Consider the following 15729-nt stretch of genomic DNA (forward strand, 5'->3'; position numbering starts at 1 on the left):
TTCAACTATGTTCGTGCTATACTGGAGGAGGGCAGTGGGTGATTCCTGAATCAGGTCCTGAATTACTGAGTTTAGCTGTTCTTGGCTCACAACCCATACCACTTTCAGAGAGCTGAGATTTGGCTTTTTGTGACTGGCACACGTGGATATCGGGCTTAATTTTCCCTCAGTTTTAAGGCTCAGTTGCACAGAGACAACCTGCCGTTTACAGAGACGCTATTACGCTTTGGGGCTCTGTCAGCTAGCTGCAGTTCTCCAGGCCTCTCCAGTTGATCCTGTTAACTCAGGAACCACAGTCTTTCACATCTGGCTAGCGGTAGCTGGCAGCATCTGCTCAAATGGGCAGGCTTGCCCAAAAGCTTTGTTGTCTTCAGAATTCAGTAAGGGTCAGATCCAGCAGTCCTGATCACTCCAGGAGGCGGAAGGGCTTTGATCGTGCAGGAGAGGCAGTGGTTTGTGGATCAGCACGTGCCACTTGAAATGTCTCGGCTGAGTAATGGTGTCTCAAAGCTGTTAATTCAGTCACTTCTTGTGGGGGATGTAAATGGAATGCTTTCCTTGAATATGGTTATATGTTCTTACTGAAAAATAAAAAAGTATGCTATACTATGGCGAGTTACAGTCCTTTGAGTTTTGAAATTCAAATTCTAGGCCTTTTTGTTCAAAGAAGAATGCTATAGGAGTCATTTTTGGAGTAATTACTTGAAAATGAATGATGCACTTCATAAAATCACAGATCCATGTAGGTTGGAAGGGATTTCTGGAGATCATCTAGTCCAGTCTCCTGCTCAAAGCAGATTCAATGAAAGCATGATGTCAGGGCTGTGTCCAGCTGGGTTTTGAATGCAGATTCTACAGTCTCTGCAGACAACATGTTCTAGTGCTTGATCGCCCTCCTGGTTTAAAAAAAACACAACATGGAGGGGTGGGTGGGGAAGAAATTCCTTGTGTTGGAATTTTCTGTGTTTCACCTTGTATCTGTTGCATCTTGTCCATCCACTGTTCATCCCTTGGAGTTCGGCTGAGTCGTATCTACACCTTCTCCTTAGATAGTTTTAGACAGCAGTAAGGTCCTACCAAAGCTTTCTGAGGGCTGAAAAAACCCCGTTCTCCCAGTGCATCATGTGCTCTGCCCTCCTGATCATCTCAGTAGCTCTCTGCTGGACTCACTCTGCGTGTCAATGTCTGTCTTGTACTGAGGAGCCCAAACCTGGGCTTCAGACTTGATCAGGTCACAGAAAATTTTAGAGGGAAATGTGGTGTTACAGCTGATTCAGTGTCACGTTGGGCTGCTGACAAAAGTTCCCACTTCTTCTCCCCGAGGTACCCCTCATGCAGCCTCCTTTGCATAAAATCTCACAATTATGCAGTCGCCAGCTGTGACTGTTAGTCACTGGTATGACGGAATCATCACCCAGACCTAAAATTGAATAGCTTTCTTCTGGTTCAGGTTACTCTTCTGATTCCCTAAGGCCATGTGCTTGCTAGATACGATGTAAGTGTGTGGGACCAGGAGTTTTATCTGATATAGGGTAACATGAAGCTGTGTCCTAAGGCTCCTTGTGGAGACCTTGAGTGGGCAAGGAAGGGATGACTTAAGTCATCAGTCGGCAGCGGGAGAAACACAGTGGAGTTTACACTGATCGTACTGTTTACTGCTGTAAAACCTCTCCATGTTAAAGGAGGAAGAGACAAAATGCATGAGAAAGTGGAAATGGTTAGGGAGGGGTTTTTTGGTTGGTTTTGTTGGTTGGTTTGGTTTTTTTTAGAGTTAAGAATGCGGTAGCATTATTTAAGTCAAACAGGAAAGGCTCTGGTAGCGTTGTTGGAGTCAAACAAGAAATACTCCTAGAGGTGAGGAGAGCTGAATTCACAGTGTCCATTGAAGCAACAAAGCAGAATTCTATATTTTCTATTAAAGTTTATATTTGGGGTAGTTGCTGAGACCTGCCTTTTAAACTGATACTTTGGGTCAATAAATACCATGGAGATGTGAATTATGTCTCCTGTTTGTCCTGGGAAGTTGAACGCTTGATAGAAGTAGTCATAAAAATGAACCAAAACAGTTGTATTCAGATCAATACCAATTATCTTTCATTTTATGCATATATTTACTGCTGAAATGCACGCCAGAGGGCAGTAAAGATATTTCAGCACTACGACTAATAAGAAACAAAAGATATTTTCTTCTCTTCTTCAGGAGAAGATGGAACTTTTGTGTTTTGCCCAAATGAAGCCCACCTGAAAGCTGTAGGTTAGTTCACTGGAAATTATCGTTCCCCTGAGGTGGTGTGACATTGAACAAGTCAATTTGTGTCATCTCTATAAAGGCATATCACTTGCCTATCTTTCAGGTTATTATGAGGCTTAATTAATATTATTGTATTCTAATCAGGTTCTTCTACACTCTCCATCTCCACAGTATCCAAATGACTTGCACAAGATTATTAAACAATGTGAATAGCATAATTACCTGGAGATGTTTCTGCCCTTTTCCCCAGGGAAGACTACGTGGGTTCGGTTGGGATTTTTTTTTTTTTAATTTCATTTCTTCTAAAAATAGTTTGAACATTTTTAGATTAACAAAGTCAAGATTTGTTTATTTAATGCTGAAGTTAGTCTGTGGTCAAACTGGAGAAACTTTAATGTGGAAGATGATTTCACAGAAAAAGCTACAGAGTTTTTACTGAGTTATGAAGTGCCCTGGCTTATATAGATGGTTATCTGACAAATTTAACAAACGTTGAAAGTAGTGAACAATTTACTGGGTAACCATTGGTAATCATAATTTTTGAGCTAGAAGTGGCTGTGCAATGTGGTCTGTCTGGAATAGTTACATTAGCAGAAGACAGCCCCTGTTGGCTGATTGTCCTATTTCCTCTGTAATGGCGTTCCAGGAATGGCGATGATATGATGGAGCAGAGGATGGAGTTGGGACAAGAGACAGAGTTTTGTGAAACTTAGGAAACCACTGTTTCTGTCTTAAATGTCTTGATATACTGCCAGATATGTGGGCAATGAAATAGAGAGACTTAATCAACTGGTGTATGTGGGATCTGAGACCATTTATGACTATGGCAGATACTAAGTGGAATAGCAGTGATGAGAACAGCATGAGTTTTGAGGGTATATGCTATTCAGGCAGAACAAAAATAAAGTTCAAAAGTGGTAGCACCATACTGGTTGTGAAATCTGTGCCTTCAAATGTCTGCCTAAGTTGGTTTGGTGACATATGTTTTATTTCTGGGTGACATCCTGTAGTCACTAGATCAACAGGAGAGAGGTACTCTTATAGATTTGGTTTTGTTGTGAATCCAATTTTCTGGATGGAAGGGTGATGAGGGGTTTGTGGATAAATGATGGCAGATTGATGTATTTAAAGGTAATGGAAGGATGAAGAAAAATAGGTATTTTCTATCACTATTTTTTATTTTCAAAATGAAGTTTTATGGCCCTAATACTAAATGAGTATTTTTCCTTGTTTAAAGTAAGAATTTACTTTACGAGTACAAATGTACTGAACGAGGGGTGAAGATAAAATAAGTAACAAGAATAAGGTTATGAAAAAGGGAACAATCCGTGGTGGTGTAGCAATGAAATTAAATATATTCAACATGAAAATTTGAAGACAGGCATACTAAACAGTGGAATGACTAAATATTTTCATGAAGTCAAGGATGGTGCTGTGACTGGAACACAACAAATAGAATATTTAATCCATTCTGAAGTCCTGTACATAATTTTCTATAGGAAAGTAATGGAAAATAAAGATAAATGACATAAAATGCAGTCTAGACTTACATAGATGCTATCAGATTAACCTGGTTGTTTTGCACTTCCTCATCTAAAAATTAGATGACCATATGTATTTAAACCGAATCTTCTGTGGAGGTGCAGTGCCACAAGGAAAATCTCTGGTTTTGCTAATTGAAGAAGGGAGGTTAGTAGAGAAGTCAGTGTGAAGTGAACAAGGAATTGTTTCATAGGGTTGATTTTTTTTTTTTTTTTTTTTTCCCCAAGTAATAGTTTTAGGACTGATATACTTCAGTATTTTCAGTAATGTTATTAGCCCAAAATGTGGGCCAGCTCTGATTAGAGTTTTGAAATATTGCTGATAATTAGGATGATCAGAGATAGCAAGAAATGATGATGAGCTTTAGAAGTAGATAAATACTTTTAAATAGACTGGGGTACTATGAAACTTTGCGCACCTCAGGATAGATTACACACCAATAAAAGTTTGTTGAGAGTTTATCAATTCAGAAGCAGCAGAGGAGGAGGATGATCTACATGTTTTATCTGAAGAAGGGGTGGGAGGTGCTGCTGATGAGGTACAACTCTGAAAATGGCAGGTGTGGTCATTACTGAGAAATACTAATGTACCTCTATAATGAGACCTTGTATGGTATAGTGTGTACATTTTCTGCCCGTATTCATTTAAGAAATAAGAATTCAACCGGGAACAGGTCCAGTGAAGGTCTAGTGAGGTAACAGATGCTAGAGATGTCTCAGGAGGAGCAAAGGGACAGCAACATTTCTTTAGTCTATTGAAGTAAGTGCTGAAAAGGCATCCAGATACTTATGTTTCTGAAAGCATTCCAGCAGAATAGATGCTAAAGAGGGGAGAAATATTTGGCTAAAGGAAGATCTGTAGATTGATGGTTAATAGATTTAGCTGAAAAGTTAAAAGGGAGAATCCTGAGGAACCCCTCAGTGGAGCAGCAAGAGCGAAGTCCTGTTTGGGAGCAAAAAGCTTTCGTTGCTCTGGGACAAGAGGGGATTACTGAATGCTGTGGCTATAGAACACAGAGTGGTTAGCCATTCCTACGTGTCCCGAGAACAGTGCTTTGCGGGGTATGTTATTAAAATTTCTCATCTTGAAAGAGCTTCTTTTGAACAGTTTCAACAGATTATGGGAAGCAAACAGGAGGCCAACTGAATTGTTGCTGTTTTCAGGTACCTCTCTTTGGCCCTTATCGTCTCTTCCTTTCCTCATGTCATTCTGCCATTTTCTATGAGAGATGAAAGATAGATAGTCTTGAATGCTGTAGGTTCTATAGGTTCTATAGAAAGAAAGAAAGAACATAGTAGAGTTTTTGCTGTACCTTACATCCAGGTGTAATTATTTTTCCCCCCTCCTTTGGTGTAGTAGAGAAAAAACGCTGAACCTATACCTTTTTTAGCCCTATTTAATATCTTGTTTATGCCTTGAAGATTTCTGTTCTACAATCCAGTGCAGTACATATTGAAACTACCATAAAAAGGTTGAGGAAGAGGCTTTTCCTTGCATAACTTTATGCCTGTTGTGAAGGAGGGTGGGGGTTTGGTGGCAGCTACCATCGCACTGCCCAGTTAACTGTAAGTTAAAGCAGAGAGAAAATAGCATGCTGGTCCAAAGCCAGCATCCACGTGAAGGCTCCTCATCTGGCAACCCGGGGTGTTTCTTTAGTTTGACAGAAAGTGTGACTGGCACATAAATACCTTCCTGTGTTGGGTGCGGGTGCTGAGGGGCTGCAGGGCGGCCTCTGTGAGGAGAGGCCGGGGCTGCCCTGGACCAAACACAGCCGGTTCCAGCTGACCCACCACAGGGCATAATAATGTAATTGAGAAGGAGTTAAAAAAATGCTATGTGGCAGCTGGGAGAGAGAAGAGTGAGGAAAAATGTGAGAGAAGAGGCCCTGCAGAGACCAAGATCAGTGAAGGAGGAGGTGCTCCAGGCGCCACAGCAGGGACCCCCAGGGGGGGCACCACGCTTGAGCAGGGGGACATTTCCTGAAGGAGCTGCAGCCTGTGGAGAGGACCCACGCTGGAGGTGTGAAAAGCGTGAGGTGGAAGCAGCAGCAGAGAGGAACTGTTAGCAACTGACTGCAACCCCCTCATTTCCCACCCACCTGCGCTGCTCAGGGCAGGGGGAAGGTGGAGGAATCAGGGGTGAAGCTGTACCTGGGAAGAAGGGGGCGGGAGTTGTTTTAATTTATCTTTGTTTCTTGCTCTCAGAACGTATTTTAGTTGTCAATAAATTACTTACTTTTCCCCCAGGTCAGGTGTCTTTCCCCTGTGCTGGTAAATGTTAGGCAATCTCCCTGTCCTTACCTCGACCCATCACCTTTTCCGTCTCCTTTTCTCCGCCTGTGCTGTTGAGGAGGGGAGCGGGAGAGTGGCTGGGGTTGAGGGGGGCGACAGCTGCCCCAGGGCAACCCACTGCGTGTCCTAAGGGCTTTGCGCTTTTAGACATATCCATGGGCTCGATGGGTATCCTTTCCAAGCATTTTGCGTAAGTTCTGAAGTGTTTCCTTCATGCTATTTGCAGGTTTAAGAATTGGCTGTATTAGTGGAGTGCCGTATTTTTCAATTAATTTTTAGTGTATTTTCACTTTTATTTTTTTTCCTCCTGATTAAGCTGTATGTTGCTTTTAAACTGATGAGTGAAATAAATTCTTTAAAGTGCTAACGCTTCTTAGTGATAATTAGTTTATACAAAGAAGCAATTCATAGTTTTAGACCAGGAGTTCTACAAAGTAATCTTCTTAAAGAAAAAAAAATTAAAAATTGTGGGCAGAATGTTTGATTTCAGAACTTTATCCTGCTATTATCCTGCCATTATGAACAACAGTTTGCAGTAAGAAGTTTTTCATTTTGTTTATACTCCTTTTAGAAGAAGCTATTTTTATTCATTTGACTGAATCAAAGGATTGATAAAAGAGGGTGTAAAGACTTTCAATTGGATTGCTTTGGTTAAAACTCAGTCCCAGGTGGAAGTGACTAATGATTGTTCCCATCTTGTGGTTGCTTAGTGATAATTGTGCAATAAATTAAGCTTTCAGTCCAGATCTCATAGGCAAGTACCTGCATGGTGCACTGCCGTGGTTGGTAAAATCCACTTGTTAACAAGTTTCAGCGAGGCCAAGGGCAGACTAATCCTGGAAACAGCATGTTTCATCTCAGGTGATGGTTGAACGACTTTGGCAGGGTGTTTGTGAGGAAGTCTGCACAGTTTCTCCTAGCGTACTGTTCTGTTGAGAGAGTACTCTGTTGGTCAAGGTCATCCATTTATCTAAATGCAGTGGCTTTGCTGTGGAGTGGGATCGTTTGAGACATTTGGAAAATGCTTCAATTTATTCAGTTCAACTTAACAGAATAAGAGAATAGGATAGAAACTCCCAGAAAGGTTTCTGTAGCTTACCTGTGGATTCTCATTTCTTTTACTGTAACGATTTCTGTTAATCAAAATAGCTGTAAGCCGTACAGTGCATTTTAGCTTTGATTAATTTTGCAATTATATTACAACCTCAGAAATTAATTTATTTGATGCTACATGCTCAGTGTTGTGTTGATTTGGTATTTTTCTTTATTCTGCCCCAGTATTTGCACGATGGCAAATTTAATTGCAGTACATGTCACTGATATGGTTTTATTTGTGCTCTGTATCATCCAGTGAGACAGACTTATTTATTCATTAGATGCATAAATTAGGTAGCAGAAGCAGCTCATGCTGAAATGCCTTTTTTTTTTCTTGTTTAATCTTTGCATTGTTAGTTTTCCTATCGTCTTTGTTTTCATTTCAGATCTTGAAGGTTGAATATGAGCTGGCATATCGTGCTGTTTTTAGAGTAATTCTGGGGTTGTTGATTGTCAGCGGGTCCTGAAAACTTCCCAAGTAGAAGTATAATTTTGGCTTTCTGAGAAGGTGGCTTCTGTAAGTCCATTGATGCTGGGTTTTGACACTGTTCTCAACTCACCTTCCTTAATATATTAGTCTAGCTTTCTAACTTAAAACAAACCCCCTGAATTAGTCCTTAAAGGACTTCAAAGAGAACTTGTTAAGTACCATTCACTATGGTGGTTGCTGCCGTAGTCTGCAGATAGAGTTACTTCTCATCGAATCCCACTGTGCTGCTGTTCTAAGCTCTTGAAGCTGGCACCATGGCTGTGCAAAGCTCACTATAGCAGCTGCAGAGGTGATGTGAGTGATAGTTCCTCATAGCGCTTCCTTATGCTTTATAGGTCTTTTAAAATGGACATGGAGAACTATCCGGCTAAGCTACCTTAGTAATACATTTGCAACTCTGCATCCATCTCTCCCCACCATCACCACCCCTGCCCATGTGTCACATTCCAGTTTTAAATGTGGTCTTTGGTCCAAACTGCTGTATGGACAAGCGTCTTAAAGTTGTACTGTTCTGTTCTTGTTCAGGATGACTTGTTGCTTGTTCCAACCTATAGGAAGAAATTACACTCATTTAATGAGCTGCACAGGGGGCGAGATCACTCTATTGCAGTATTATGGACTACTACTTAAAATTGTTTAGCTTTAAGTAATTAACAGTTTTCTACAAATAGAGAAGCAGCTCTCTTAAATTTGTATCACAAGTGAATACAGTGTATTTGTAATACAATACAATGTGTTACAAATTAATTCCCTCTGCCCATTCACTTTCTACATCATGAGGAAAAAGGACTATGTTATGATGGCATGGTCTAAGCAAGTGACTGTCTTAGTGGCTTGATGTTTCTTGCTGGTGGGTGATACCAGCAGAAGAGGTCCATCCTCCACCTTTGTGCCATTCCGTGCCACGCAGTGGGGGCTCTGACCTGCTCCCTGTCATTATGATTTCTCTCCTGGGGAGCACAAGATCTTGGCACTAAGGGATCTCCTGCGGAGGATACTCTGAGGAGGGCAGGCTGGGGAGCCTTGTTTAGCCCATCCCTGCAAAAACAGCCAGTAGGGAACAGTTTCCTGTTCCAAAGTACTGCCTCAAAGGCTTCAGTGAGGGAGTGCCGTGATGGCATATGGCTTTGAAGGGCCTTCTTTGCTATCATTTAAAAGTAAACAGCAAAACTTGCCACTGTAATGTCAGTGTACAAGGTGGAGCCGGGAGTTAGAGGTTTTTCCTTTTATACCTCTTAAAGTTAAGTATTGCATTTTATTTTTTAGAGCTTACTGACTATCTAGATGTTTTTGTGATTTCAATGAAACTGAAGAGGGCTTTAAGTTATTCTTCCACCTTAAATATTTTGACATCAAAGATGTTTCTTAATGTGTAATTGGTATAAATTATGAAATTCTGAGTTCTGTGTGAATGTTATTGATTTCCTCTCGCACATCTTAGATCCATGTGACTTCTAAAGTTAAGAGCTGGCTGCATAGATCCACATGAATTTGCCATGCTTTCCTACTAGGCTGAGCATTATTAATGAGTTATACCTTGCTGTGTGGTAGCACCACACTGATTAAATGAATTAGTAAAATGAGAGATACTTGTAGCAAGTCAGTCTTGCAACCTGTGCTCACTGTTAATTCCTCTAAATGTAAAAAATCATTTATAGTTTGATAACCTTAAATGAGAAATGGACACATTTGTTTATCTGTGGTTTGTCTTTCATATTTCAAATGAGAAATAAAGCTAGTCTTTAAAAAAAACCAAACACCTGGTTCCATTAAACTTGAGTGTTGTGGAAGAATATTGGTGAGAAGTTTATCATAGCAAATATAAATAAAAATGAAGAAAACTTGCAGTACAGAAGTACTTGCATTTTTTCTGTGTTTAGTGTGGACTAGGAAAGAGTAGTTGGCAGAAATAGCAATGGACTACAATATAGCAACAGAAGTTTTAGATCATGAAAAGTTGCAAGCTTGTGTGTATAACCTGCTAAATTTGGCATTGCAAATGGGAAGACAGTAGTGGCTGGAGCAGGACGTAGTTGGTCAGTACCTGGTGTAAGTTGCATTTTTTTCTTCTCTAAACAGGTTTTCACCTTTCCTCAGTTTTAAAAATTTTTCCTCCTTGTACACTGGGGAGAGTGAGGTCTTTTAATTTGTAAAGGTTGATTGTATACAAATATGCCTACTTAAGGTACAGATGTCTAAACCAGTTTATTAACAGTCCATATGGAATATTAGACATTTTATGTTAATTGAAATGGGTCTAGTCTAGAAACTATATAAATGACATTGTTGATGTCTTATGTTACAGTGGGCTTTGGTTTCTTTATCTTGTATAATATTCTGACTTTTTTCTTTTTTTTTAATGTAGCGGTATTTTCTCGTTGGAAGTAATCCTGCAGAAACCAAATACCGTGTTTTGAAAATAGATCGCACTGAACCAAAGGATTTGGTTATAATTGATGATAAGGTGAGTGCCTCTCTATTTAGGTTTTTTTTTTTCAGTTATTTCAAATAATACTGAGTATATTGAGCTGAACGTGAATATTAGATTTAATCTGTTTCAACAAAGGTATGCAGCAGAATCATATAACAATTGAGGTTGGAGGAGATAGCTGGAGGTGGTCTAGTCCTACACCCATGCTCAGAGTTATGTCAACTAGATCAGGTTGTTTTTTCCAAGTTTTTCAGTTTATTACGTGTATGCTCCCAATGGTTTTATTTTCAGCTATGCTGTTCTAAGTGAAAAAGACATTTAATTACTATCGAGCTAAATTTTTAGTGTTTCTGATATATCATATCTGAAACAAAATAAACAGCAGCAACAAGAGTTTTAATGTACACAATAGAATAAGACTTAATTCCTTTCCAGGAAGTTTATGGTTTAAAATCTTAACACTTAAGATGTAGAAATATTTGAATTCATGTGTGACAATGACTATTTCTGTTGTAGTGAATGGTGAGTTTTGTGTGTAAAAAAACTTGTGCCTGTTGGTAGGACTGAAATAGGAGACAGCATGTAGAGCAGAATTTTGTTTTAAGTAACTACTACTATTCTCTGACATGAAATAACATTGAACTACCAAAGCAGTAACTTAAGTGACTTTTTATTTTAAAGCATGTATATACGCAACAAGAGGTGAGGGAACTTCTTGGCCGTTTAGACCTGGGAAACAGAACAAAGATTGGGCAGAAGGGCTCTTCTGGGTTATCTCGAGCTGTTTCTGCTTTTGGTATAGTAGGTAAGTGTTTTGTTTGGTTTTACAAAATGATTTATTTCTTAAGCAGGTAATGCTTACTGTGTTGCACTGTGTATCTTTCTGTCTCCCCTTGATTTTATTTATTTATTTATTTTAAAGTGAAGAGGATTGAGAAATTTCATTCTCAAAGATAAATACATTTTTGTGTATTTCGCAAAAGCAGGTGGGCAGTACAGAGGTGAGAATTGTGCTGTAACTGGTCTCTTTTTTTGTCACTAAGGGAGGGATCTAGGAAATAGCCAGAAGCTATTTCTAGAAGCTTGATTAAAAATCTCACCAAAATCAACTGATTGTAGGATACAAATCACCTGAATTCCAGAGGTTTTATTTCTTCATCACACACTATTCAGGAAGATGACTTCATTTTCTTTTGTTGGTTAACTTTTTGCAGTGACATATTTAAATATTCCTTTTTCATGTTTGAGCAAGTATCACTGACTAGGTCAACTGAATTTTTAAATGCTGATCAGCTGACAATAATCCTAGAGAATTGCTTCAAAAATTTAATAGCTTTCTTCTATATTCTTTTTGTCTATAAAGTATTTTGGAACTTATCGATGGATCCACTTTTCAGAAATTCCTCTGATGAGGTTTATGTTTCTTATTAATTTAGAAGTGTTAATAACATGCGTAAACCTAAAGAATCTTCTAACAATCTTGCAGCATTGGCTCTTTTTGCACAAGCCATCAGTGCTCACTATCTAAATATGTGATAATATATTCAGTATGTTTGTATGTACTCTTCTTAGCAGGAGAGTTTCTATTCTGTAGCTGGACAAATGTATTGGTTATCAGATACGGTGTACTATTTCTAGGTTACTTTATTAGAAGTAACATGCTCTCTTAGTGATCTTCAGATTATCTTGCACTTTTAAAGTATATGCTTTAGACATCTTCCATCTTGATTCAATCTAATCATATCTGTATAAATATGTAATTTGAGGGAATGTAATTGGTCATTTATTTCTGCCTCCTGGCTCAGGTCAGAAGGACAGGGCTATTTTTTGTAGAATTGGAAAGGACAGCTTTGTTCTGTTCTCCAGTTATTTCATTAACCAGAGACAGTGCATGCAGTGCACTCAGAATGAGGGTGCCGATAGGCTAAGTTGTGGTTCACTGCATAGTGTTCAGAAGTAGAAATCACTTTTACATGGAGAGAACCAGGGCAAGGGAAAGGGCTGGGTTTCTTATCAGATTTTGGTATAACATTTAGTGAAATTCAAAGGATAGAGAGTGTTCATGTAAGTGATTTCTGTACCTGGAGGATAAAGGAAGAACTTTGACTGCTATTTAACAATTGAAATTCAATAGTCTGGCTGCTTCAAATGAAAGACTGTTTCTTATTGTCAGCAGGGTCTCCTGTCCTTGTGCAGGTGAGAGTATTTTTCCAAGGGGGGCTAATAAGGCAGAAGAAAAGAATCGCAGTTCATTCGCTCACATTGCAGCCTCCAGCAGTGACAGAGAGGAAAATGTGTGCTTTGCTCATCCTTCTTTAATTTATAATGCAAAGCTAAAAGAACTGAATATAAATACAGGTAAAAATGTGAATTGTGAGGGGTTTTCCCCCTAGTTAATATATTTTTTGACAGTGCAGCAGTAACTGAGTTTCAGGCTCTTCACTAGTAGCAACGCTTCGAAGCAGTTACCTCCAAGAGCTAACTCTTGTAATTTATTAGTTATTAAAACTTACTGCTGCCTATACAAATTTGGGTTCGGGGTGGTTACGTATTTCTATTATTAATTTTAATGTATACATTTGTATTGTATTTAAAGGTTTGCTATGCTTTTTCCTAGTGATATGTAATAGAGACATCCAAAGAAACAACTCAGTGAAGAAGCATGGCTGTGCCCTGTGACGTAAGGAATGAGGGTGGAGGCTTCAGAAGCCACCTTTTTATAGGCAATAAAGCCAGACACTGCCCGTTCTACCTCCTTAGCCCTCTGGACTTCAGCAGGGTCAAGTGTTGGTATCCAAGAAAGGAAATAGAAAGAAAGGATTAGCCTTGATGCTTTGAATGGCTAGTCTGGGGGAGATGCTGTTGTAGACAGGGAATGTAATTCCCTACTGTTAAGGAGAGAGAGAGCACAAAGGTGGTATAGGACCCTCAACTCCTTTTGCTGTTCTGTGCCCCTCCCCAGTAGAGAATACATAAACCTGAATAGAAAACTGGGGACTGAGATTCCTCTTCACCCTGAAAAATTAACCTTTTGGTATCTGAAGTAAGTTGGGTATGCCTTGCTCTGAACAATGAGAGTCCTATAAAAAGCAAATGCAAGTATCTTTAAGCAGTAACTTATTTTGAATTTTCAGTGTCTTAACTCTGCTATTTAATATTAAAAATATGCACAGTGGAAGGGGAAGAAAAAAAACCAACCATGTACTTCATTGATTAACACTTACTGGGGGTGAATTGTAAGATATGTGATATGTATATATTTTTATATGTGTATATATACACGCATTGTACATATAGTAAGAACAAACAAAAATTCTGTGAAGTCTTGAAGCAATTCTCATACTGTTTTTCAAAATATGCTTGTTCAAATCAACACAAACATCCAACTAATAGCATTTGAATGCTGTTTTAACAGGTTTTGTCAGGTTTTTAGAAGGCTATTATATTGTGTTAATTACAAAAAGAAGAAAAATGGCAGATATCGGAGGTCATGCAATATATAAAATAGAAGATACAAATATGATCTACATTCCAAATGACTCTGTAAGAGTCACTCATCCTGATGAAGCCAGGTAAATAATGGTGATAAGCAGTGTGTGCTTTTTGAATGTTTTCTAACCAATAGTGAACCACGACTAGAAATTTCGGCCATAGAATTCCTTCTGTTAGTATGTCATTCAAGCCGTTCTATCTTAGTTGGTAAACTAGCATGGAAGAACGACAAGTGGGCCACAGTTCTGTGGCCTCTAACCTGGATGGTAAATTCAACTGTTACAGTCTTTCAGAGCTTGTTATCCGCATCTCCATGTCACTAACATGTCAAAGCTATATCCTAGCAAATATGCACCAGGAAGCATCCAATAGAAACATTGTTCTCAGAAGAGCAAAGTAATGCTAATATTGGTTTATATTGGTTAGGGGACTGTTCTTTTGTTACTAGCTCTAGCATCATGTTAATCTCACCTGAAGACATCTTTTGTGCCCTTCAAGAAGTGCTAAGTAAATTATTTAATTTAGTGATTTTGTATTGTCAGAATTGTGTGAATGTTGGTATTGGTAAAGGGTGATAAACTGACCCACTGGTAAGTTTAGCTTCTTTTTTTTCCTTTCTGTGATTTCTTTCTAAAGAAAGAAATTTTGACCTTTGATCAGCAGGGAATCTTTTATGAAATGTACAAGTACATCCTGGTGGTGGTTTTTTTCAGGATGGGGTAACAGCTACATTGAAATACCAGGCAAATTATATCAATAAACTGCTTTTCAGTCTGTACCAAGTGTGAATAGTCTAAAAGTTGTGATGGACTATGATAAACTGATGCCAAGTAATAAATCAAGCCAATGGTAACTATTAAAAAAGTTTTCACTCTAAGATATGGCTGATCGCAAACTTCAGTCTGCCCTCTTAGAATGCAGCAGACCACATTATCTGCCCTATTGTCGTGGCTTGGGCTACACCTATATATTTATGGTGTTAGCCATTTTATCTTTCATAGGCAGTGTTATGGTTTCTTCTGAGAATTTGCAAGTGTATGACACATTGAAGTAGGTATTTCTTGTCTTGTTCATTTATTGGAGAATAACTGTGAAAATATTTAATTATTATATAGTACCGTTGGGAGTTAACTTGTGTAAGTCCTAGAGAATTCGACTCATGTTGAAAATAAAACTATGACTATCTACAACTGCCTAAAGAAACAGAATATCTACATGAGTAGACACTGGATTTAAAAAAAGAAAAGGCTATTTGATGTATTTAATCTAGATGCTGACGTTCTAGTGGAGTTACTTGCCAAAACAATTACAGTAAGATAGCTAGAGAACTTATGGCAAGAGTCAATATGAATATGTAGTTTAATTTCTGAGATCCTCTGAGTGACTTCTTGGAATCTGTCCAGTTGAAGTGATAACTTTCCCTTTAACTTGAATTCTTTTGCTAGGTATCTGAGAATCTTTCAAAATGTGGACCTTTCTAGCAACTTCTATTTTAGGTAAGTATTCATTACTAATTCCATTAGAAAATTGTATATTTAGAAAATTAGAAAATTATCTTGCTATAAGATTCTGCTCTTGGTTGGTGTTCTGAGGAAATAAGAAACGTGATCACACTGCTTGTCCATTTTCACCTGTGTCTTTTGAACCTGCCTTCTCCTTCAACAAACTGATTAGGAATGCAGTCTCCATGAAGTTGAAAAATGTAGAAATATTTCTACCATGGTAGAAGGTAGACACTGAAATTACTGTTTTCACTGATGGTTCACCTGTGTCAGATTATGCAGAAGTTCTTTCTTTGGAAAAGTAGTATATTTCAGGGGGTTTGCTTTTCCTGTCAGTTTTTGTTTCTCGGTCTCATTTTCCAGAAATAAAGCTTTGCTTTGATTCAGAAACAAAGATACAGAAATAGATCCTTATCTAAGATATACCCTGTGTAGGGTGCATCTTTCATAAGAGTTTCTCCAGGGAGACCTTATAGCAGCCTTCCAGTACTTAAAGGGGGCCTAAAGGAGAGCTGGAGAGGGACTCTTTATCAGGGAGTGTAGTGATAGGACAAGGGGTAATGGTTTTAAACCAAAAGAAGAGAGATTTAGATTAGATACTAGAAAGAAATTCTTTACTGTGAGGGTGGTGAGAC

General features: G+C 38.6%; 1 protein-coding gene across 1 annotated transcript in view; it reads left to right on the forward strand.

Annotated features, from left to right (window-relative positions):
* The window catches only part of FIG4 (FIG4 phosphoinositide 5-phosphatase), a 63010-nt gene that overhangs the window by 1005 nt on the left and 46276 nt on the right, over window positions 1-15729 (forward strand). The window contains exons 2-5 of the mRNA XM_074150623.1: window positions 10035-10133; window positions 10782-10905; window positions 13516-13672; window positions 15038-15088. Coding sequence (XP_074006724.1) covers window positions 10035-10133; window positions 10782-10905; window positions 13516-13672; window positions 15038-15088 — 431 coding nt within the window. The remainder of the gene's footprint in view (window positions 1-10034; window positions 10134-10781; window positions 10906-13515; window positions 13673-15037; window positions 15089-15729) is intronic.

The sequence above is a fragment of the Numenius arquata genome, chromosome 7, assembly GCF_964106895.1.
Source record: "Numenius arquata chromosome 7, bNumArq3.hap1.1, whole genome shotgun sequence".
Taxonomy (NCBI): Eukaryota; Metazoa; Chordata; class Aves; order Charadriiformes; family Scolopacidae; genus Numenius; species Numenius arquata.